At 38.3% G+C, this 22,456-nt stretch overlaps 1 protein-coding gene across 10 annotated transcripts in view; it reads left to right on the top strand.

Annotated features, from left to right (window-relative positions):
• PPFIBP1 (PPFIA binding protein 1) overlaps window positions 1–22,456 on the top strand; it is a 211,604-nt gene that overhangs the window by 154,923 nt on the left and 34,225 nt on the right. For 8 of the 10 annotated variants that reach the window (XM_023555025.2, XM_023555018.2, XM_010595565.3 and 5 more), the window contains 7 exons: window positions 5,267–5,353; window positions 6,513–6,626; window positions 7,850–7,981; window positions 13,355–13,447; window positions 15,274–15,388; window positions 17,874–17,906; window positions 19,582–19,643. In XM_023555025.2, coding sequence (XP_023410793.1) covers window positions 5,267–5,353; window positions 6,513–6,626; window positions 7,850–7,981; window positions 13,355–13,447; window positions 15,274–15,388; window positions 17,874–17,906; window positions 19,582–19,643 — 636 coding nt within the window. The remainder of the gene's footprint in view (window positions 1–5,266; window positions 5,354–6,512; window positions 6,627–7,849; window positions 7,982–13,354; window positions 13,448–15,273; window positions 15,389–17,873; window positions 17,907–19,581; window positions 19,644–22,456) is intronic. The other 2 variants (XM_010595560.3, XM_010595550.3) reach the window with 1 other exon arrangement.

The following is a 22,456-nucleotide window of genomic DNA, read 5'->3' as shown; positions in this document are numbered from 1 at the left end:
TCTGATGAACACCACGAGCTCCTTAATTAAATCCAAGTATATCAGTGTTGGAAACCCTAGTGGTATAGTGGTTAAGAGTTTGGCTGCTAACCAAAAGGTTGGTACTTCAGATCCACCAGGCACTCCTTGTAAACCCTATGGGGCAGTTCTACTCTGCCCTATAGGGTTGCTATGAGTCAGAATTGACTCAACGGCAACGGGTTTGGTTTTTTGGTTTATATCAGTGTTACAGTCGAGCTGTGTCTCCTGCTTTAGCCCTCCGTGATATGCCACACTCCTTCCTCTCTACACATACCGTTAGATGGGTACACGGTAAGTCCTGTACTGCTCAAGTCCCGAAGTTGATTCCAGTTTTGAATTAGGCTTTCAGTTGGATTGAGTGTGGTCAATGAAGGGGACTCGTCATAAGCTATAGTTAAAAGGGTTATTTTGAAAGCATCGCTGGGATTTTGAGTAGTTAAGGTAATTTACGGTGATCTTAAATGCTTTGGAAGTCAAATTGACTCAGTAAGAGTTTATGATAAATACATTTCTAATTATGTGGTCAGGGTTTTATAAACATCATGGAAGAGTCTAAAGAAATGTAAGGCTTAGTTTTGCACTGAGGGGCTATTAGGAAGAAGAAACAACCAACTCACATAAACTCACTAGAGAACTACCCATGGCAGAACATGATGGAAGGCTAAATTGTGTGGTACAGACCAGACATGCTTTGGTTGAAACACAGAAGGGAAGCAAGCAGAGGAGGAGAGGAGAATGGCACAGTATAAGAAGGAAGAGGTAAGAACTGGTCATGAGAGATGGTGTCATGGATTGAATTGTGTTCCCCAAAAATATGTGTCAGCTTGGTTAGGTGTAGTGTATGATTGTCCTCCATTTTGTGATTTTCCTGTGTGTTATAAATCATAATCTCTGCCTGTGGCTAAAGAGGATTAGGGTAGGGTGTAAAACCCTTGCTCAGGTCACATCCCGGATCCAATGTAAAGGGAGTTTCCCTGGGGTGTGGCCTGCCCCACCTTTTATCTTACAAGAGATAAAAGGAAAGGGAAGCAAGCAGAGAGTTGGGGAACTCATACCACCAAGAAAGCAGCACCAGGAGCAGAGCGTGTCCTTTGTCCCTGGGGTTTCTGCACAGAGAAGCTCCTAGTCCAGGGGGAGATTGATGACAAGGACTTTCCTCTAGAGCTGACAGAGAGAGAAAGCGTACCCCTGGAGCTGATGCCCTGAATTTGGACTCTTAGCCTACTAGACTGTGAGAGAATAAATTTCTCTTTGTTAAAGCCATCCATCCACTTGTGGTATTTCTGTTATAGCAGCACTAGATGACTAAGACAGATGGGTAGGGTTCATATAGGCAGAGATGAGTGGGAGATAAGTACAGTGGTAGGCAGAAAGCCTTGGAGTAGATGTTGGAAAAGAGAATGAAAGAAAATTAATTAAGAGGAAGAAATTGAGAATGATAAGGACAGAGGTGATAATTGTAGGTATCAGGGAAGTAGAAAATAAGGGTCCCAAAGCAGAGGTGGAATGATGAGCTTTTAAGAAGAAATTAAGACCCAATTTCCTTGAGACTGGGGAGAAAGGAAGGAGGAAGTAGGAGGCAGTATATAATATTGTACAGTGCAGAAGAAAGTATATAAGGGAGCTTATGCAAGATGGTCCATTAAGAAGGCTCTGTGATCACTTCCTGAACATGGTGGTAAGAGAGAGGATTGGCTTGAAGAGAAAGGAGCAAGTCTAGAGTTTGACCGTGGTGTACATGCCAGGCTGTAGAGGAAATATGAGTAACAGTCTTGATGAGAACGAAAAGGCCAGGCTAAAATCAAAGGTTCATTTAGCTTTCATTCAACCAACACTCATTGAACACCAATCACTGTTCCTTCATTCCTTCATTCATCGCTTTGTTAACACTCACTGTGTGACCGATGTAAGGATGAAGGTCCTCACAAAGCATGCAGACTCTCTTGGGAGGAAAATGCGAGTATGTAGCCAAGGGCTAACCTTAGTCTATCCAATGTGATACCTGCTGTAGTGAAGGCTCATCTGGGTGCCATCTGAGTAAACAGTTAATTCAAGGAAGAATTTATGGAGCTACCTCATTTGAGGTGGACTTTAAGGAATGAGGAAAAAAGAGGAAAAGCTGAGAAAGACAGTTCATACAAAGGAATAAAGTTAGTGTGTGAGAGAGCATGCCACGGACGGGGAAGCTCTGAGAGGTAGAACCCAGGAGTGGAAGGAAGAATAGGGGGTCACTATGAGTCGGAATTGACTGCGGCAATAAACGACAACAGGGCATTTGCCTAATGGAATATAGCTCCCTCTAACATTTTTAATGGGGCCCTGGTGGTGCAGTGGTTAAGAGCTTGGCTGCTAACCATGAGGTTGGCAGTTCAAATCCATCAGCCGCTCCTTGGAAGCCCTTATTGGGCAGTTGTACTCTGTCCTATAGGGTTGCTATGAGTCAAAATCGACTCGATGGCAATGAGTTTTTGACATTTTTACGCTGAAGGTAACAAAATAGGCAGAAATATAAATAATGTTTGGAGAGAGCAGACCCTCACTTACCTACTTGAATAAGTTAACATAATGTTTTCAAAGTATGTAACTATTCCACTGGTGGCTCTTAACTTTTGCTTTACGTTCCTATAGTGACTTAGTGTTTAAAAATACTTAACTACCCTTGAGCATGATGTTCTCTTAAAAATATCATCAGTACAGTGTTAAGAAATGTAAGTATGCTCATTATGAGTCATTTTTGAGTACTTGTTTTTGTTTTAGGATAATCTTGGAGAATTGGTTTTGAAACATCTCATTTCCACATCCTATAGAGTAGCTTAGGGAGAAACACAACTTACCACGCTATCATTTCCTCTAGTCAAGTGAAAGACAAGTTTTGCTTCTTATCCTCACTGAGCAGAAAACTTTTCTATCTAATGGAGTATATCTGTTTACAAAGCATTGCTTGTGTGGGGTTTTTTAAAAAGATGTCTGTTTTTAATTAAAATGAGGATTCTAAAGCCGTATGGAGCCAGTCTCAGAACTTACTTAGATTGAGACTGTGCGTTATATATCCTGGCTCTTTTCCAAAAAGCTATCCTCAAGAAGTTATTTAAATTTCCTCTTCTTGGTGGTCCCCAGAGAAGATAATCCTCCAGTTCATTCCATTAGACTCTTTCGCAATACTTATAATTTGATTCTGGGCACTTCAGTTAACAACGTGAACGGAATTATGCTGTGATAATTGTACAGGCATGTTGTCAAGCAGCTGATGTTAAAAATTTCATCTGCTGAAAATACATATTGCACACTTACTGAATTAGCTTCTACTTTTTTTGTGGCCTCTTGGGAAATGTATCCAGGGAACGTGTATCTAAATTATACAAAGAAACATCCTGAAATTTTCTTTTTCATTAAGCCGCGTATTTTTTTTTTTCCTCCTAACACATAACTTTCATTATTCCCAGAATTGATACTGGAAACTGCATTAACTGGAAAGGTAAAACAATAATACCAGTTAATTCTGAATAATAATAATAATAGATGTCACATCAGATGTGCCCTGTGGAGTAAGAACGTACATTTGTATTTTCTCTGGTTCTATGTCTGAAGGTGTTATTTGCTTTTTCAGCTGAACTCTGGACGGCCACATTTAACTATTTTGGACTCCAGCCGGCTTTTATTTTTGTTGTATTTGAATGAGGAGTCAGGAAATTCTATTAGGATTACATATTACATGGTTATGAACTACTTAAAAAACAAGAGACAAAGCACATATACTACTGTATTTCAAAATGTTGTTTTTATGTTTTCTGCTGTCTCTGGGCCTCTTCATGTATCTTCTTAATGACGTGCATATATAGGACAACTGAGAAAAAATCTACACTTCTTTCCTATTTTATACTTCCTTTGAGCCCTGGTGGCACAGTGGTTAAGAGCTCGGATGCTAACCAAAAGGTCAGTAGTTCGAATCCACCAGTTGTTCCTTGGAAACCCTATGAGGCAGCTCTACTCTGTCCTGTAGGGTCACCATGAGTCAGAATTCAGTTGATTGCAACGGGTTTTACACCATGCATAACCAATCAGTTGCTTTCAAGTTGACTCAGACTCATGGCAACCCAGTGTGTGTCAGAGTAGCACTGTGCTCCATGGAGTTTTCAGTGGCTCAGTTTTTGGACGTAGATTACAAAAAAACAAACCCATTGCCATCTAGCCAATTACAACTCATAGCGACCCTATAGGACAGAGTAGAACTAAAACTGCCCCATAGGGTTTCCAAGGAGTGGCTGGTGGATTCGAACTGCTGACCTTTTGGTTAATGGTCAAGCTTTTTAACCACTGCATCTAAGGCACCTCTGGATGGACATGAACCTCCAACCTTTCAGATAGCAGCCAGCGCTTTAAACATTTGCACCACCGAGGGGCTCCATACCATGCATAAATATACCCAAATCTGACAAAAGAGAGGCGAGAAGGAGGGAAGGAAGAGTGAGCATCTGTATATGTAGAGCACTGGGTCAGATGTTGTCAAGGTTGCAAGACAATACCAGTTTACAGGCTGCCCAGGTGCTTAAGATAACCTTATATAAACAAGTAAACTCACAAGAAGTTAATGAATTCAAGACTGAAAGTGATAAAATGCCAGTCAGTGCTACCAGGGGAAGTCATTGTGGACTGAAGTATTAAGGCTTTTGGGGGAAGAGATAAAGGCTTCAAAGGCTCAAGGCTTGAAAGAGGTAGGGAAGCTTGTCCTGTGACAAGCCTTGTCCTGCTGTCTCCCATTTAAAGGCAGGCACTGAGAGTTCTACATGTGGAACTTTGAGGAGGAGAGGAGGGATAAGGACGGGGCAGGTCATCTCTCCCTCCTCCTCCACCCTCCCTGCTCCCCCCCCCCCCCCCTCAGCCTGAAGTAGTGGTGGTGAGCACTTGAGGAAAATAGGAGCATTGCACCCCGGCCATATACTTGCATATCTTTGCATGTGCATCTACTGTTAGTGAAGAGTATCAGAGCCACTGTTCCTTTTGGGTTATTATTTTCTGCTTCATAAAAAATTGTTAGTTTGTTGAAAATGTTCCTAAATGTCTTATCTGCCTGTCTTACTATTTTGAGGTAAGTGAACCAAGTTGCATTCTCATATTTACTACTAATGGCAGTGACTGCTGTGTTCAGTTCAGCTTCCTTGGATTCAAACCATATGCAATTATCATTTATTCTTAGTACATCAGTTTTAAAGAGGGTTAACCTTACGCACATTATTTTCTTTTTCAGACAAATGGACACCTACCTGGTAATGGAGATGTGTATCAAGAAAGGCTAGCACGTTTAGAAAATGATAAAGAATCCCTTGTTCTTCAGGCAAGTGACGTTCAAATTTTTATTTTTCCTACTGACATAATTACAAGGACTTTATTTTAAACAGGAATGGCAAATTCTGGGGCTTACAGAAACCAGACTGTTAACAGAATAAGTGCAGCAGGCCATCTGTAGACAATAGGGAATGCTGGGGACTGTGGCCGAATGATCATATGCACACTTAGTCTAGAGGGAGCAGCCCCCAATCAGCCTCAGTTTTTCAAGGGCTATTTTGAATACAGGTATAATGGCATCTGATCTGATTTTCTAATATTTGAAACTTTCTAATATTAGAAAATCAGGTTTTTGTAAAAATACATACATTTTTTTAAATTTTTCAATTTTTCAAATGATACCATGGGCCAAAGAGAACACTACTGTGAATGAAACCCTGCTTATGGGGCTGAGTTTGAGGGTCTGTTTTTAAATTTTTGACAAATATTTTTATTTTGATATTTTGAGATATATGAACTAAATTATAGCTAGTAGACTGGTGATCTTTTTGGGGAAAACATAATAATCTTCAGTAAATATCAAGGATAAAGAACTAACCCAACGGCTTCTCATGGGCTACTAGGGTGTTATGAGTTACACCTTTGCACAGATTCTTATAAACAACATGCTCTTAAAAGATCTCATGGGATTTGAATTCCCTGGGTTTCTTTCTTTATTTTTCTTGAAGCTTCAAATTTGAACCCAGAAAAACTACACAGTTGCCATCAAGTCGATTTTGACTCATAGCAACCCCAGAGGACAGAGTAGAACTGCCCCACAGGGTTTCTAAGGAGTGGCTGGTGGATTTGAACTGCTGACTTTTTGGTTAGCAGCCAAATGCTTCCACTGCACCACCAGGGCTCCTCAAATTTGAATAGTCCTTGACAATTTTCATTTCAAACATTAACTTCATTTCCTCTCTTAACTTGCCCACCCTCCCAAAAAAGGTAATTTGTGTAAACACTGAAAAGGAGTTCTTTAGATGAAAAAGCAACATATAAATAAGAATGTGAAGGGCTGCTGCCTTCTCAATAATTGTCACATTTTTGTCCTTACAACCAAATAAGTGACTAGATTATTCCAATTTTTGTTCTATTTAAAGAAATAAAGTATGCAGTGGGACTCAAAATGCCTTCTAACTCACTGCAGGATTCTGTTCTAAATGTAGGTAAGTGTGTTAACAGACCAGGTAGAGGCTCAGGGAGAGAAGATTCGAGACTTGGAGTTTTGTCTTGAAGAGCACAGAGAGAAGCTGAATGCCACAGAAGAAATGCTGCAGCAGGTATGTACATGAGCAGGCACCGAGTGGGATTTTCCTGCTGAACTATTGAAGATGCTACGTTTGTATGTTGTGTTAGCTCTGACAGAGTGGTAAATTTCATGATTCACTTAGACTGGCACCTTTTAAGTGGAAATCTAGAGTGGCAGTGTCTCAAAACGCATACATACAACATCAAGTGTTTATGTAATTAGAACATGGAATAAAATATTAATAGGGGTATGAGTGATTTAATTTTTTTCTTTGTTTTCGTATGGTTTTCTTTCCATCACAAGCACATGTATTTTGTATTTACGAAAAAAAGATAATTACCATATATGACTTTTTTATTGGGAAAAAACTCTTAATGCATATGCATATACACGTACAGGTACATATGGTACTCATATATGAGAAACGTTACAATGTCGTGAAGAAGGCTGGCTGGCACAAGTAGTTCCCGATCAGCTGCTAACCTAAAGGTTGGTGGTTGGAACCCACTCTGTAGCTCTGCAGAAGAAAGGCCTGGTAGACTGCTTCCATAAAGATTATAGCCAAGAAAACCCTGTGGAGCAGTTCTACTCTGCAGCACATGGAGTCGCCATGAGTCAGGGACCAACTTGACAGCAGCTAACAACAATAATGATAAGAGTACAAACTAGAGTGAGACTGCCTAGGTTTGAATCCCTGCTTGGCCATTTACTTGCCGTGTGAGTTTTGGTAAGTTCTTAATAACTCTGTGTTCTTTAGCTTCCTCATATGTTTAATAGGACTACCTTGTAAGATTCTTGTGAGAATAGAACCACTTAATATATGCCAGAACAGTGCCTGGCACATAGCAAACATAGTACCATCATTATCATCATCAATATTTTCATTACTGGGTCTCAGGATTTACAGGGTTTATATATGTATGTTTATCTATGTAGCATATGTCTCCTCTAATAAACAGATGTGTTTAGTTCTGCTCAAATGAGGGTAGCTAAAGTTAATATTTTTGTTAAAGTATGTATATTTAGTAATTATGCAGTTCGAATCTGCCAGGCGCTCCTTGGGAACTCTATGGGGCAGTTCTACTCTGTCCTGTAGGGTCGCTATGAGTCGTAATCGACTTGACGGCATTGAGTTTTTGAGTTTATACTCTACCCACTACTTGATAGTTGCTACTTTGCAGTCATAAATCAGACAAATCCACATGTGACTGGTTATAATGAAACTTTTGATTGTATCTCTTAAATTCTCAACAGGAGCTTTTGAGCAGGACATCTTTAGAAACTCAGAAGTTGGACCTGATGGCTGAAATATCTAACTTGAAGTTAAAACTTACTGCTGTAGAGAAGGACAGATTGGATTATGAAGATAAGTTCAGAGACACTGAGGTAAGTGATACCATCTTTCTCTTTCTCAGACACACACACACATTCCTAGAGCAAAGTTGAAATTCCTTGGAGGTGTGAAGGGATGGCAGTTAATTAATATATACCGACATCTGTGCTTCTTTTTAATAAACTTTAGTTATATTGACTTATCACCTAAATGTTAATGGCAGTTTTTATTTTGAGACTTTTGATATGAAATATTAATCATTTCATTAACCATTAGAAATACTTTTGACTTTGTTGTTATTGTTAGGTGCCATCAAGTGAATTCCGACTCATAGCAACCCGGCGTACAACAGAACAAAACACTGCCCAGTCCTGTACTGTCCTCTCAGTCCTTGCTATGCTTGAGCCCATTGTTGCTGCCGCTGTGTCAGTCTGCCTCATTGAGGGTCTTACTCTTTTTCACTGACCCTCTACTTAACCAAGAATGATGTCCTTCTCCAGGGATTGATCCCTCCTGATAACATGTTCAAAGTATGTGAGATGCAGTCTCACCATCCTTGCTTCTAAAGAGCGTTCTGGTTGTACGTCTTCCAAGACAGACTTGTTCATTTTTTTGGTGGTCCATGGTCTATTCAATATTCTTCACCAATGCCACAATTCAAAGGCATCAATCCTTCTTCTGTCCTCCTTATTCATTGTCCAGCTTTCACATGCATATAAGGCGATTGAAAACATCATGGTTTGGGTCAGGCATACCTTAGTCTTCAAAAGACATCTTTGCTTTTTAACACTTTAAAGAGGTCTTTTTCAGCAGATTTGCCCAATGCAATGCATCTTTTGATTTCTCGACTGCTTCTTCAATGGGTGTTGATTGTGGATCCAAGTACAATGAAATCCTTGATAACTTCAGTCTTTTCTCTGTTTATCGTGATGTTGCTTATTGGTCCAGTTGTAAGGATTTTTGTTTTTTTTTTATATGTTGAGGTGTAATCTGTACTGGAGGCTGGATACTGATGACGTGTTTGGTCTTCATCAATAAGTGCTTCAGGTCCTCTTTGCTTTTGACTTCAGGATATTTGAAACTACTATCTATCTCTCTGTCCATCCACTTAACTATTTATCCATCTATATCTATCCATCTATCCATGCTGGTTTTCCTAATTTTATAAATAATAAGCTTAAAGGCATTGTTTTACAAATAGGTATTATTTAGGTACACTGATATTTGCTGTATAATAAGTGGGCATTTGTTATAGGTATAGAGAATATGCTTACGTTATCTAATCGTAAAATCACAGTGCTTTTTTAGAGGTCATTTAATTTGGCCTTCTGCCTTGGGGCTATTACAAAACTTTATCATTACAAATAAACAAGACTCACTATACTTTTATGAAATTCAGGATAAATTCTGCAACTTGAAATACTATTTTTAGTGGCTAAATAAGCTTTATTGTTTGCTCTCTCTATTTTATTGTTAATCCAAGTCTTCTACTTTGTTGTTTTGTTAGTGTAGGGGGAGAGACTATCCATTTGAAATCTAATCATTTGAAATGAAATATAAAGAGCTACAGAAATTCCTGGAAACCCTGGTGGTGTAGTTGTTAAGGGCTACGGCTGCTAACCAAAAGGCTGGCAGTTCGAATCTACCAGGCGCTCCTTGGAAACCCAATGGGGCAGTTCTACCCTGTCGTTTAGGGTCGCTATGACTTAGAACCGACCTGGCAGCACCTAACAACAACAACAACAACAACAACAGAAATTCCCTCACTTCGGAGGCCTCCTGCCCTCCTTTTCTCTATTTTGTTTTCTCAAGTGGGGCTGTATGGAGAAGTGTCATACTGAGTCAGAAAATGAGTAGCAAGAAGGAGATGGAGGAGGAAATCATTTACTTATTTTTCACCTCTGTCTTCATTTCAGAAACCCTGGTGGTGTAGTGATTGAATGCTATGGCTGCTAACCAAAACGTCAGCAGGTTGAATCCAAGGTGCTCCTTGGAAACCCTATGGGGCGCTTCTGCTCTGTTCTGTAGGGTTGCTATGAGCTGGAATTGACCTGATGGCAATGGGTTTGGGTTTTTTTTTTTTTATCTTCATTTCAAACATTTATTGCATGCCCACTATATGCCATCATAATACCAAGTATTTTACATATATTATCCATTGTATGCAAGCTCGTATGGATTTGAAGATAATGACATTTATCTACCTGCTGTTTTCAAAAGTAAATTTTCTGTCAAAGATCTGACTACAGTAGAAAGTCTTGGTATATGTCTTGCTTTCTTAGTAGCAAAAGGAAATCTCTAACTTGGTTCAGGTTTTAAACTTAAAGCTGTTTGCCAGTGATCTATATGAATCATGTTTCTCATTGAATTGGGATTGGGGCTTTCAAAATAGTATTTAGAAAGTTACCCATTTTCTTTAAAATTCTTGTCTTTGTGCTTTCTTTCATGGTGTGTTCCAGTATTTTCCTCTTTCCCCTCCTATCATTCCCTGACCGCACGGTTGCTATAAATATAATAACAGAACTCAGTCAACAGGTGGAAATCATGGCAGTGGAGCTAGTTCTGCTGCTGGGAAAGAAGTTACAGTGTACGGGGATCAAGAAGTGGCCTTCTACATCATATATGCAAAGTTCAGGGGAAGTCTTAATGTGCACGACAGCTCTTAGTTTAATTTGGGTATAACATGTTAACCAAACATTAGGATTAAATTGCACTAAATGTTTTATGATTTTTTTTTAAGACCTCAGAACAGTATTTTTGTCCCTTCAGCTTTTTATATACCAAAAGCCAAATGCGTTGTCATCAATTCCAACTCATAGCAACCCTATATGACAGAGCGGAACTGCCCCATAGGGTTTCCAAAGCTGTAATGTTTGTGGAAGCTGACTGCCACATCTTTCTCCCTTGGAGCAGCTGGTGGATTCAAACCACTGACCTTTTGATTAGCAGCCGAGCGCTTAACCATTGTGCCACCGAGCCTTCTTAGATTTTGTATACAATTTTTTTTAACAAGTCCTTTCTTACTTCACTCGTGCGTTTTCAGTTACATGCAAAATTATCTTATAGTCAAACTTCCAGTAAACTCAGTCTCTGATAATTTTGTAATAAATATTCAACACTGTTGGTAAAGGGTAATATACACCTACCCAGACTATAGGATTTTAAATAAACTTGGTGATGTTATATGTGTAAATAATTAAAACCTAATTGAATATGCTTATTTTTCCCTTAATGAAAGGAAATAAAGTGCCTGGCTATTTCAGGAACCTAGAATCCTTTAACTTTGTCTTAGAATTTGAGATCATTTGGATAGTAATTTCTAAGAAAATATTGGAGTGAGGGAGAAGTAAAGATATTTCCTAAAGATTGTGGGAGAAAGTCTTTAAACATTGGAAGATTCAGGATTGCCTGTCCTAGGAATTGCTGTGGGAAGTTGGTTGGCATCACTCAATAGTGCCCCCTTCTGGTCAAGAGCACAGACATAAAAAACTGAGTTACTATAGAAGCCCAGAGAGTTCTGACAGGAAAAAGGAAAAGGGAACAGGGATTTTCTTTTTAAAAAGGACTGTATTTTTGCTGAGAAGTAGTTGAAATAACTTGTATTCTGTTTGTAAAAGTTTCACCTTAAGGGGGCTATTTCCAAATTCTCCAGCTTGAGTTATGATGGGAACTTACTATTTCTTTCAGGTTGGAGATTTAGATTCCTATAGAAAGTGTTGTCACAAAAGATAATTGGTAGTTGTTTTTGGCTTTTTTTTTTTTTTGATAGAAAAATTATCCTGTTTTATAATTTCATTTTCTTCATTGTTTCTTCTTCTCTGCAAATTTGCCACTATTTCTAAAGGAAGTGGTACAATACAGTAATACCAAGTAGTAATTCAAAGTTGTTTCCTAACAATGAGAAAGTGAGAAGTGTGTATAAATGACAGGATTGATAAAGGAAGATCACTGAGGACTCGTAGTATGCAAGAATAATTAGTTTAAATGAATGGGAGAAGCTGGGACTTTTTCTTTGAACTTGAATTGGAGTCACAACTAAATGTTATTGAATGATGTCAAAGAGCTCTCTGCCTCATACGTAAAAAGGAGAAATAGGTTTACTCTGTTTGAAACATTGTATGATTATTAATAAGTAATTGTTATATAATAATGCTAAGTAAGAATTAATATTTTTCTCATTTTACAAGAGACCACAATTGAAATGTGTATGGATTTTCTGGGAAGTGTATTCATCTGGGGAAGCATATCCCTTTTCCTAGCCTTTGTTTGCTTACATCATCACACTTGGCAATTTCTAGTTAACTAAGTTTTATTTCTTATAAAACTTTTTTTTTTTCCATGACATTCTCACTTAAGTCTGTTCTGTAATCTATGAATTTGTCTTGTAAAGCAGAAAAGCATAAACACATTAACCATTGAAGGGGCCTTCATGGCTTGTGGTAAAAGAAGTCATCTTCACAGAGTACTTGAGCTTCTCTTTTGGAGAAGTTGGTATTGTTTAGCATTATAATTTCGTTTTTCTACTCTGAGCTCTAGACAAAAAATACGCCACTATTTCTCAAAATATTTAATCAAATTTAATCAGCAAATTAATTTTTTAAAGTGGTGATAGAAAAGTCTAGTTACACTGTATTATAAAGATATTAAGAATGCTTTTATTTTTGTCTTCCAAATATAAAATTGTATTGTTATATTGAATATGTGTTTGTAAACTACAGAGCCCTCATCCACTTCAAGGTGAGAACACCTGATTGCAGGGACTTTAATTTCATTCCCTTCTCCCAGATTAGGTTGAACAATCTGTGTTTTTGTAGGTAGAGGAAGAAATTATATTAAAAAAAATTTTTTTTAATAGTTATACAGCACTGAAGAAGCAATAAAAATAACTACCTTTATTAAAGAAAATTTCTGTGGTTTATTTTAAAAGATAGAATTCATGTAGTCCTTTTTAGTCTACAAATATCTGACAAATGAAAGAAGTGATCAGCTTCTTTTCTTCATAAAAATTATACTCACTTTTTCTTTTTCATTAGTCCATCACTGTGGAACAGAGGCATTGGGAATTTAAAGCAGTATTTTTAAATGGAGAGATGCTTAGACTAACAAGGAGATATGTTTATTTCCATTTATTTGATCTGATTAATGCAACCTTAGCCCTAGAAGCCGTTTACTTTCTAAGATTTCCAAGCTGCTGTGGGTGGTGCAAATGGTTAAAGATGCTAACTGAAAGGTTGGTGGCTCGAATTCACCCAGAGGTGCTTCAGAAGAAAGGCCTGGCAGTCTACTTCCAAAGAATCAGCCATTGAAAAGTCTGTGGAACACAGTTCTACTCTGACACACCTGGGATGGCCATGGGTCAGAATTCACTTGACGGCAACTGGCTTATCCGTTTTCCTAGTGTGTTCCCTTGTTTTCCTTTTGGACAGGGGCTCATGCAGGAAATCAATGATCTGAGGCTGAGAGTCAGCGAAATGGACAGTGAAAGACTTCAGTATGAAAAAAAGCTTAAATCAACCAAAGTAAGTTTTCTCATGGATGAAAATTTCTAAACAAATGTCTTCACCACTTGTCTATGATCAGTAATATATATGAAATCTATTTTCTACTTTTTTAATATGATAACTAACATATTGTACAAATGGATGAAGTGTTTCCCCAAGCTGGAAACCTCCTTGAACATTAATGCTACAGTTCTGAATAAAAACCAGGGCCTAACTAATCTGACGGAGCATAACCTGTCATTTCTCTGAGTTATCTAACCTCTTTTATAAACTAAAACTATTTTCTTCGTTATGTAGCTTATCTTTTTCTACCTGTAGTTTTCTTTATCTCTTCTGTCTCTCTACCAGTCTTTAATGGCCAAACTTTCTAGCATGAAAATCAAGGTGGGTCAGATGCAGTATGAAAAGCAGCGGATGGAACAAAAATGGGAGTCACTGAAGGTGTAGTAGACCCTGGGTGATGGGGCTCATGGCCTGTTGCTCTCTACCTTGTGTTGTTTTGCTGTGATGGTGTTTTCCGTAGCATGGGCATTCATTTTGTATGTGTGTCACCTGTTTCTTCAAAATGTGTTTAAAGCTGGTTATAGGGACAGTGTGATCCCTACTATTTTCAGAAATGTATGGAATAATCAGTGAAAAATAATAAACAGGTAAAATAAAAGTATTAGTTTACAAATTAAATCTAACTATCTTAGACAACAGGAGACCAAGCATGGTGAAATAATTGTAAAAGTTCACCTATGAAAGAATTCTGTTTTCTATCAACAGTAGAGAGTGCTTTCTTCCTTCAGGACTTTCTTGAAGGTAGATGTGTACAGCAGTTAACTCTATCATGCAGGGAACAGAAGTCACTGCTTAGAGGCAGCCCAGTTCAGAGAACACAGCTGTACTTCCTGCCAATGCTAGTGCAAATGTCTTGTACTTGGTGTCCACTCCTACCTGAAAGTAAATGAAAATTATAAGGCCGGCTTTCTAGCTTCATTGGAGAGCTACATCTTCTCATGCTGCTAAAAGTGATAAATAGCTTTAGAGACTCTGAAAATAAAATGAGTTGTTGAATATAAACCTGCGTTTATTAGCCTTGCATAGCTCCATTTTTTTTTCTTTTTTGTATTACAACCTACATAGCTTAAATTTGCAAAAGCTAGGTAGAAATTCTTTGCCAAAATGAAACTGAATAATTAAACATTAGTAAATAGATAAAACATTGGGCTTAGAATCTTTAACAGTTACATGGTTAAAAAAAGATAACATAGAGCTTAAATATCTGTTTTCTAAATTTTTTTTTTTCAATTGTTAGAAGAGAGTTTGTTCTTTATTGTTGTAACTAGAGTAAATTACTTAGTCCCATGATTTGGCTAAAGTTGTTGCTGGCTTGCTAACTCACCCACTAATTAAGCTCTGTGCTTGCCCAGGGAGCATGAGCACCATCTTGAAATGCTCAAACAAGTGTTAACATAGACTCCAATTTGCATTTTATTTTACTTTTATGACACCGAACATCTAATTTGATTATCTTCCTTCATTATCTTGGCCAGGTTTTCCATTTAACATAATATTCAAACCTTAGAGCTGTCTTACTCCCAATTACATTTTACGAGGTTTTTCTTTTTTTTTATTTGTCACAAATAAATTTGTAAGAACTGTTTCATAATTATTATAAGTTGGACTTTTATTGTCTTGCTTATCATTACCACTGTCTGATTTCTGGAGTGTGTCTAAATTCTTGTAGATTTTGTTTCATTCTTCGAAAACTAATTATTGATTTAAACGAGCTTATATGCTCTCTGAAAATTCCTTTTTAGACATAAAGTACTATTTTCAAGTGATTTTATAATTTGTAGGATGAATTGGCATCTCTGAAAGAACAACTGGCAGAGAAGGAATCTGAAGTAAAAAGGCTCCAAGAAAAATTGGTTTGCAAGATGAAAGGAGAAGGGATCGAAATTCTTGATAGAGGTAAGCGTATTTATTTCACGTTTGCTGCCTTATTTTGCTAAAATCCTTGGAGATCTATCAGATAATCTGATGTTAATCAATGTGCAATGTTAACATCAAAGAAAGGGAAGGGTAACAGAAGCCATCTAGGCCCAGGTCCACGGGGAATCCTCTGAAACTATTTACTGTGATTGAGAATCCATTAACTTCCCTGTCAGCAGCCGAGGAAGGACAAGTCTGTACTTTTTTGGGTGTCCATTTTAGAGTACTGAATTTTAACTTTTCGTCGTTAGAGTGTGCCTGTCCTAATGGCAATACAAGGAGTGTCAAAAAGAGCTATAAAAATCACTACTATGCCCCAAGATTGTTTCCCTCTGAACTGAACTTGAGACAATACAAAATAAGAAATTCAGAAACCTATCCTGTGGCATAGTGGTTAAGTGCTATGGCTGTTAACCAAGAGGTTTGCAGTTTGAATCCTCCAGGCACTCCTTGGAAACTCTTCGGGGCAGTTCTACTCTGTCCTGTAGGGTCGCTATGAGTCAGAATTGACCCGACGGCAGTGGGTTGGAGTGGGTTATCCTATCCTTATGAGAGAACACTCATAGTCTTTGGAAAATCAATAAAAATTTCTTACCATAGATTGAGCCCTCAACCTTTTAGAAAACAAAAAGAGACTACGTTTTCGGAAAAATGTATGAATGTATCCAGACTTTTTTCCATAATTGAGGAGGTTTGTTTTGAATATTATATGGACTGGAGTTGCTAGTAAAGTAGGATATATTTAATATAAAATAACTGGAATGAAATGTGTTTTATAAATTTTATTTGGAAATATAATGCATGTAATGTCTGACAATACTAGGTAGAATTCAGCCTTTCTTTGTGGTTATAAATGTTTGGGACTGTGACACTACAAGATACCAGAGGCACTTAAGACTCATCCAAAACAACAAATTACATTTAGTGTGGCATTCATACATTTTTTATGATGTGAAAATTAGTAACATTATCTGTATAATGAAGGACTTGAATTAAACTACCTCTAAAGTCTGTCTTGGTTCTAGGATGTTATATATCTGTAGGTATCACAACTCCCTATTAATCAGAAAACTCAATTCATTGAGATACATGGATTCTTCCCCTATATTTTGGCAGATGTAGAATTATGTGTTCTTAAGGGACATCCAGAAACAGGTCATATTTTGAGGACTTGAAGAATAAAATAGAATCATGAGACTTGTAGGCTAGAGGGTATATTGGAGTAGTGCTACTCAAAGTGTGGTCCGGGGACTGGGTTCCAGTCATGAACTGTTTGTTGCTATGCATAGGAGTTTGAAAGCAAGTGTTTAGTATCTTCATGGAAATCTGATATTGCCATAGCATCTAACTGCATGGTCAGTGTACTTATCTTGCTGAGAAGATAGACCAGCTCAGTGCTGTTGAACTTGAGCGGTGAGCTGAATGTGGCATAAGCTGTGTTCTAGTCACATACAGGAGGACCATGTGTCAGACTGCGACAGGAATTCAAAACAGAACAACTGGATCTTCACCAGATATATAACAAATGTAAAAAAGCCAAAACAACAACAATTGGTTTCACCAAATATAGTGTGATGGAAATGTAAAAAACAAACAAACAAAAAAAAACGCAATAACTGGTTTTTCATCAAATATAGTATAAGAAGCACTTGTATAGGCAGTACCTGGGTTACAAATGAGATCCGCTCTTAAGTCTGTCGTTAAGTCAGATTTGTAGATAAGTGGGAACAGATGCATATTTAGCCCCAGTCAAATGTTTGTCTTAGTACAGATTTTACCTTTCTATGCAAATAAAGGAAACCCTGGGGGTGTAGTGGTTAAGTACTACAGCTGCTAACCAAAAAGGCAAGCAGTTCGAATCCACCAGCCGTTCCTTGGACCAGCCGTTCCTTGGAAGCCCTGTGTGGCAGTTCTACTCTGTCCTATAGGGTCACTATGAGTCAGAAATCCACCTGATGGCAACAGGTTTGGTTTAAAACACTTAAGAAACACTTCCAAACCACACAGTGTTTTCATGAGCGTCACAAAGTAGTGCTTGCCATTTGTTATCACAAACCGTTATATTTATTTAACTCAAAATTTGAATATAATAGGCTTTATGGCAGCTCGTTCTTAAGTACAAGTTTTCTGTAAATCTGCTGTTGGTAACCAGGAGACTGTCTGTACTCCACAGGCCTAATTTTAATACAAGAAAATCTGTGTTCAGAAAGATGAAGTCACACAAATAGTACTAGAATTCAGGTCTAATGATTAATTATGTTGGATTCTCTTTCTAGCCTCACACAGAGCATTGTTTGTTGTAGAACCAGTCCTAAAGCCTCAAAATAGTGCATACATTTCAGTCCTTATGATATTAGAGTCCCTTTTTTTATAGGTAAATGGAGACTAAATAATAGTGCTTTTAAAATATTATTTCTTGTTGTAATATATGCTAACTGCCAATTCGATGGGTTTTCCTGTACAGATGAAAATTTTAAAAAGAAGCTGAAAGAAAAAAGTAAGGTTTTTGGTGTCTTTCCACCGGCCTTTACATTCATCAAAATTACTACTTTGACTGCTCTTTGCATGTGTTTTAAAACATTTCTTTCACCAAAGATGTAAAGTTGCTTCATCGATAAGCCCTCCATTTCTTTAGAGTATATAAAACAGAGGGTAAGCAAAGACACAGTAAAAACAAGGAGCGAAAGGTGATTATGCTGATTTTGTCTGTTTCAGCCCTTTTGTTCCACGGGATACAACAGGGCACTTAGAATGGTGGAGGTGAGAAAACATTTTCTCTGTGGTCCAGGAGGTACAGGGTCAGAGGAGAAGATAGTATTTATATTCTTATGAAAACCCACCGTTCTTAAGGTTTACCGTCACTAAAAGATCAGCGTGAACTTTGCTTTTGCTTTTCAATGTTTTAAACCCCACTGTTTGCTGAAGTCTACAATAGATGCTAAAAAGAGGTCCTGGTGGTGCAGTAGTTAAGCGCTCAGCTGCTAACCAGAAGGTCGGTGGTTCAAACCCACCAGTTGCTCCATGGAAGAAAGATGTGGCAGTCTGCTTCCATAAAGATTTACAGCCTTGGAAACCCCATGGAGCAGTTCTCCTCTGTCCTGTAGGGTCCCTATGAGTTGGAAACGACTTGATGACAACAGGACTGTAGACACTTGCTTCTCTGAATATACCCTATACCGTTTTGCTGTTACAAAAGAGATAATTTCCAGGCTGATTAATGAAGCCTGAATTATTTAATGCAACATGAAATAAATCCTTGATGAGATCCTGCCTCCAGACATGGAATCCTTCAGTCAAGGGAATGTACCTTAAAAAAGAGGTGGGGGCAGTTCCTAAAAGATACACCTTAATTGAAAACGTCATGTCCGTGCTGAATGACACACCAAATTATCTTATGTAGTATTTTTTTTTCCTCAGAAGCAAGCAACTTTAGCTGATTATTTGTGCTCAGTTTCAATTTTTAATTTGTGGTTTCATTTTGGGAGGACTCTCTTAATCTTTAAAATATTTGTTTTTTATTAAAGTAACATGCTTTCGTATTTGAATTTCAGAATTTACGGAAAATCACATTCAACTTTCTTTGGCTTTTAGGTTTTAAAGTCTGTTTTAAAATAGTGTTGGAAATGAAGTTTATAGATGAAGCAAAGTACTTATTATCCTTCTGTATGGAGACTGCCACCAACTTAGCATGACTACTCATGTAAATATCACATTCCATCAGGCTTTACCATTGTGCCTCCATCTTGGTTACAGCTAAATGCCATTTTCTCTGCTTTTGTCATTATGTACACCGTTCATTGCTTTCATCCACTGCTTTATAGGCTTTTTTTTTCCTAAAAACTTCACAGTTTTGTTGTTATAGCACTCAAACTTCATCTTCAGTGTTCTCTTGAGGATGTTGTTGCTCAGAGAGAGGGTGGTTAACTCTCACATGCCCTCATTGTTTTCTTTCTGGAATTGCGACTGTTCAGGGGACATAGAAGGTGCTCATTTTTCAGATTTTACCTAGAAGAGAAAATGTGTGTTAAATGTGCTTCCCCTTTTTTAAACAAACGAACAAACAAAACAAGTTATTAACATCTTTACCTTAAAACATTTCAGTCTGAAGAGTAACTTTTTGTCATTGTCACACATGTTAGATGACTTCTGATTTGATGTTATGTTCTTTTCAGATATTGAAGTACAAAAAATGAAAAAAGCTATGGAGTCTTTGATGGCAGCAAATGAAGAAAAGGTATCAAATGAAATTCATTTGGATGTTTTGTAACACGATTTTGGTCATTCTAAGTATTTTCTTAAGATACCCCAATTTGAAAGAACATACCCAAAACACTGCTGATATTCTCCCTTCCTACCCCAATGTATATCCCTCAGTGGTGGCACTTGTGATTATAGCTGTGTGCACAGGAATGGGAACCAGCAGCACTGGCTCCACCTCTTACCTGAGAAACCTCCCCCTTCCCACCCATGAATTTAGAAAATGTTAAAGCCGTCAGATCAATTCTGAAATTCAGGTGACTAATGACAGAAAAGCTATCTTCCATAGTATCCTTTCTGTGTCACTGGAAATTCTGGGCTAACATATGAACTGTGAAAGAGATAGCCCATGACAACTTTAGCTTCATGATCATGTCGATTTTCTTCTCTATATAAATATTATTTCCTTCACACTCTTGGTGTCTTTTAAATCTGAGTTTGTCTCTGCTCTCCTGAGAGGTGAGATACTAGAAAACAGAAGCAGGGTACCATGACATTAAGAATGGGCCTAGGGTCTGGGGACCATGGTTTCAGGGGACATCTAGGTCAATAGGCATAATAAAATCTATTAAGAAAACATTCTGCATCCCACTTCGGTGAGTGGCGTCTGGGGCCTTAAATGCTAGCAAGCGGCTAAGATGCATCAATTGGCCTCAACCCACCTGGAGCAAAGGAGAATGAAGAATACCGAAGATACAAGGTAATGATGAGCCCAAGAGACAGAAATGGCCACATAAATCAGAGACTACATCAGTCTAAGACCAGAAGAACTAGATGGTGCCTGGCTACAACCGATTACTGCCCTAACAGGGAACGCAACAGAGAATCCCTAAGGGAGCAGTTGAGCAGTGGGATGCAGACCTCAGATTCTCTTAAAAAGACCAGACTTAATGGTCTGACTGAGACTAGAAGGACTCCTGAGGTCACAGCCCCCAGACCTTCTGTTAGCCCACGACTGGAACCATTCCCAAAGCCAACTCTTCAGACAGGGCTTGGACTGGACTATAAGATAGGCAATGATACTGGTGAGGAGTGAGCTTCTTGGCTCAAGTAGACACATGAGACTATTTGAGCAGCTCCTGTTTGGAGGGGAGATGAGAAGGCCATGGGGACAGGAGCTTGCTGAATGAACACGGGGAATACAGGGTGGATAGAAGGAGTGTGCTGTCTCATTAGAAGGAGAGCAACCAGGAGTACATAGCAAGGTGTATATAAATTTTTGTTTGAGAGACTGACTTGATTTGTAAACTTTCACTTAAAATACACACACACAGAAAAAAAGAATGGGCCTAGGTTTTGTTTTAACTAACTGGCCTGGTACCAGGTCTTCAGGATTCTTCTTCCCTGATTGGTTCTCCTCACCCATATCTGGTGTTCCATTCTACTAAGAGCAGTGTGTTACCCTATACTAAGGCAGTATATTTCTTCATGGTTTACCTGACTAGGCAGCTTGTGGCCTCAGAACTGCTCTCTCCTTATGTCCTTTTAAGAATAGAACAAGGGTCATAGCAGTTTCATAGATACATCCAAACTCCCTGAGGGACCAAATTACTGGGCTGAGGACTGGGGACCATGGTATAACATAGTTTATAAAGGAAATGCTCTACCACCTACTTTGGTGAATAGCATCTGGGGTCTTAAACGCCTTTGAGCAGCCATCTAAGATACTGTACTCGTTCCACCCTGTCTGGAGCAAGGGAGAATGAAGAAAACCAAAGACACAAGGGAAAGATTAGTCCAAAGGACTGATGGACCACAACTATCACAACCTTCGTTAGACTGAGTCCAGCACAACTAAATGGTGCCCAGCTACCACCATCAACTGCTTTGACGAGGATCACAATATAGGGTCTCAGCAGAGCTGAAGAAAAATGTAGAACAAAATTTTAACTCACACAAAAAAATCAGACTTACCGGTCTGACAGAGACTGTAGAAACCCTGAGAGTATGGTACCCTGACACCCTTTTAACTCAGTACTGAAGACATTCCTGAGGTTCACCCATCAGCCAAAGATTAGACAGGCTCTTAAAACAAAACGAGACTAAATGGGCACACCAGCCCAGGGGCAAGGATGAGAAGGCAGGAGGGGACAGGAAAGCTGGTAACGGGGAACCCAGGGTTGAAAAGGGGAGAGCGTTGACATGTTGTAGGGTTGGCAACCAGTGTCACAAAACAATATGTGTATTAATTGTTTAATGAGAAACTAATAACTAATTTGCTCCATAAATCTTCATCTAAAGCACAATAAAAAAAAAAAAAGAAAAAGAGCAAAAAGGCATTTTTCCAAGAAAACAGTAATTTCAAGGAAGTAAAAAAGAACAAAATGCCAAAGAACTTTGGCTTGGTCTTTTTGTCTCATCATAAGTTTCTTTCTCCAGTTCTTGCCTAGCATGTCATTCTTGTATCTTTTTATTTATTTCTGCCTTTCATTCTCTTTAGTTATTCTTTATTCCATGGAAATAAACTCATTGTCTGTCTACCTCCATTCCCCACTCACACTTTATGCATAGATTTTTTTTTTGCTAGCCTTTCCTGCATTTGGATAAAAAGAAAACTAATAATCAAGCTTCCACCACAGTTTTTCTTTTTTAAAGAAACACTGAAATTTATTGTGGTTTAATTTCTCTCCTCAAGTAGCACCAAGAGTGGCATGACTTCTTTGGGGCTTCCAGAAGGCTTCAAAAAGGAGCTCCTGAGCACATTCTGAGAAGGAATTTCCTGTTCATCAGGAAAATGAGGGCTTCTAGGCAAAGAGTCCATGAGCCAAAATGTATCTCAAAACCAAGGCT

This window comes from Loxodonta africana, chromosome 4, assembly GCF_030014295.1.
Source record: "Loxodonta africana isolate mLoxAfr1 chromosome 4, mLoxAfr1.hap2, whole genome shotgun sequence".
In the NCBI taxonomy this organism is placed as follows: domain Eukaryota; kingdom Metazoa; phylum Chordata; class Mammalia; order Proboscidea; family Elephantidae; genus Loxodonta; species Loxodonta africana.
Note: the sequence above shows the minus strand (reverse complement) of the source record. Positions and strands in the feature narration are given on the sequence as shown.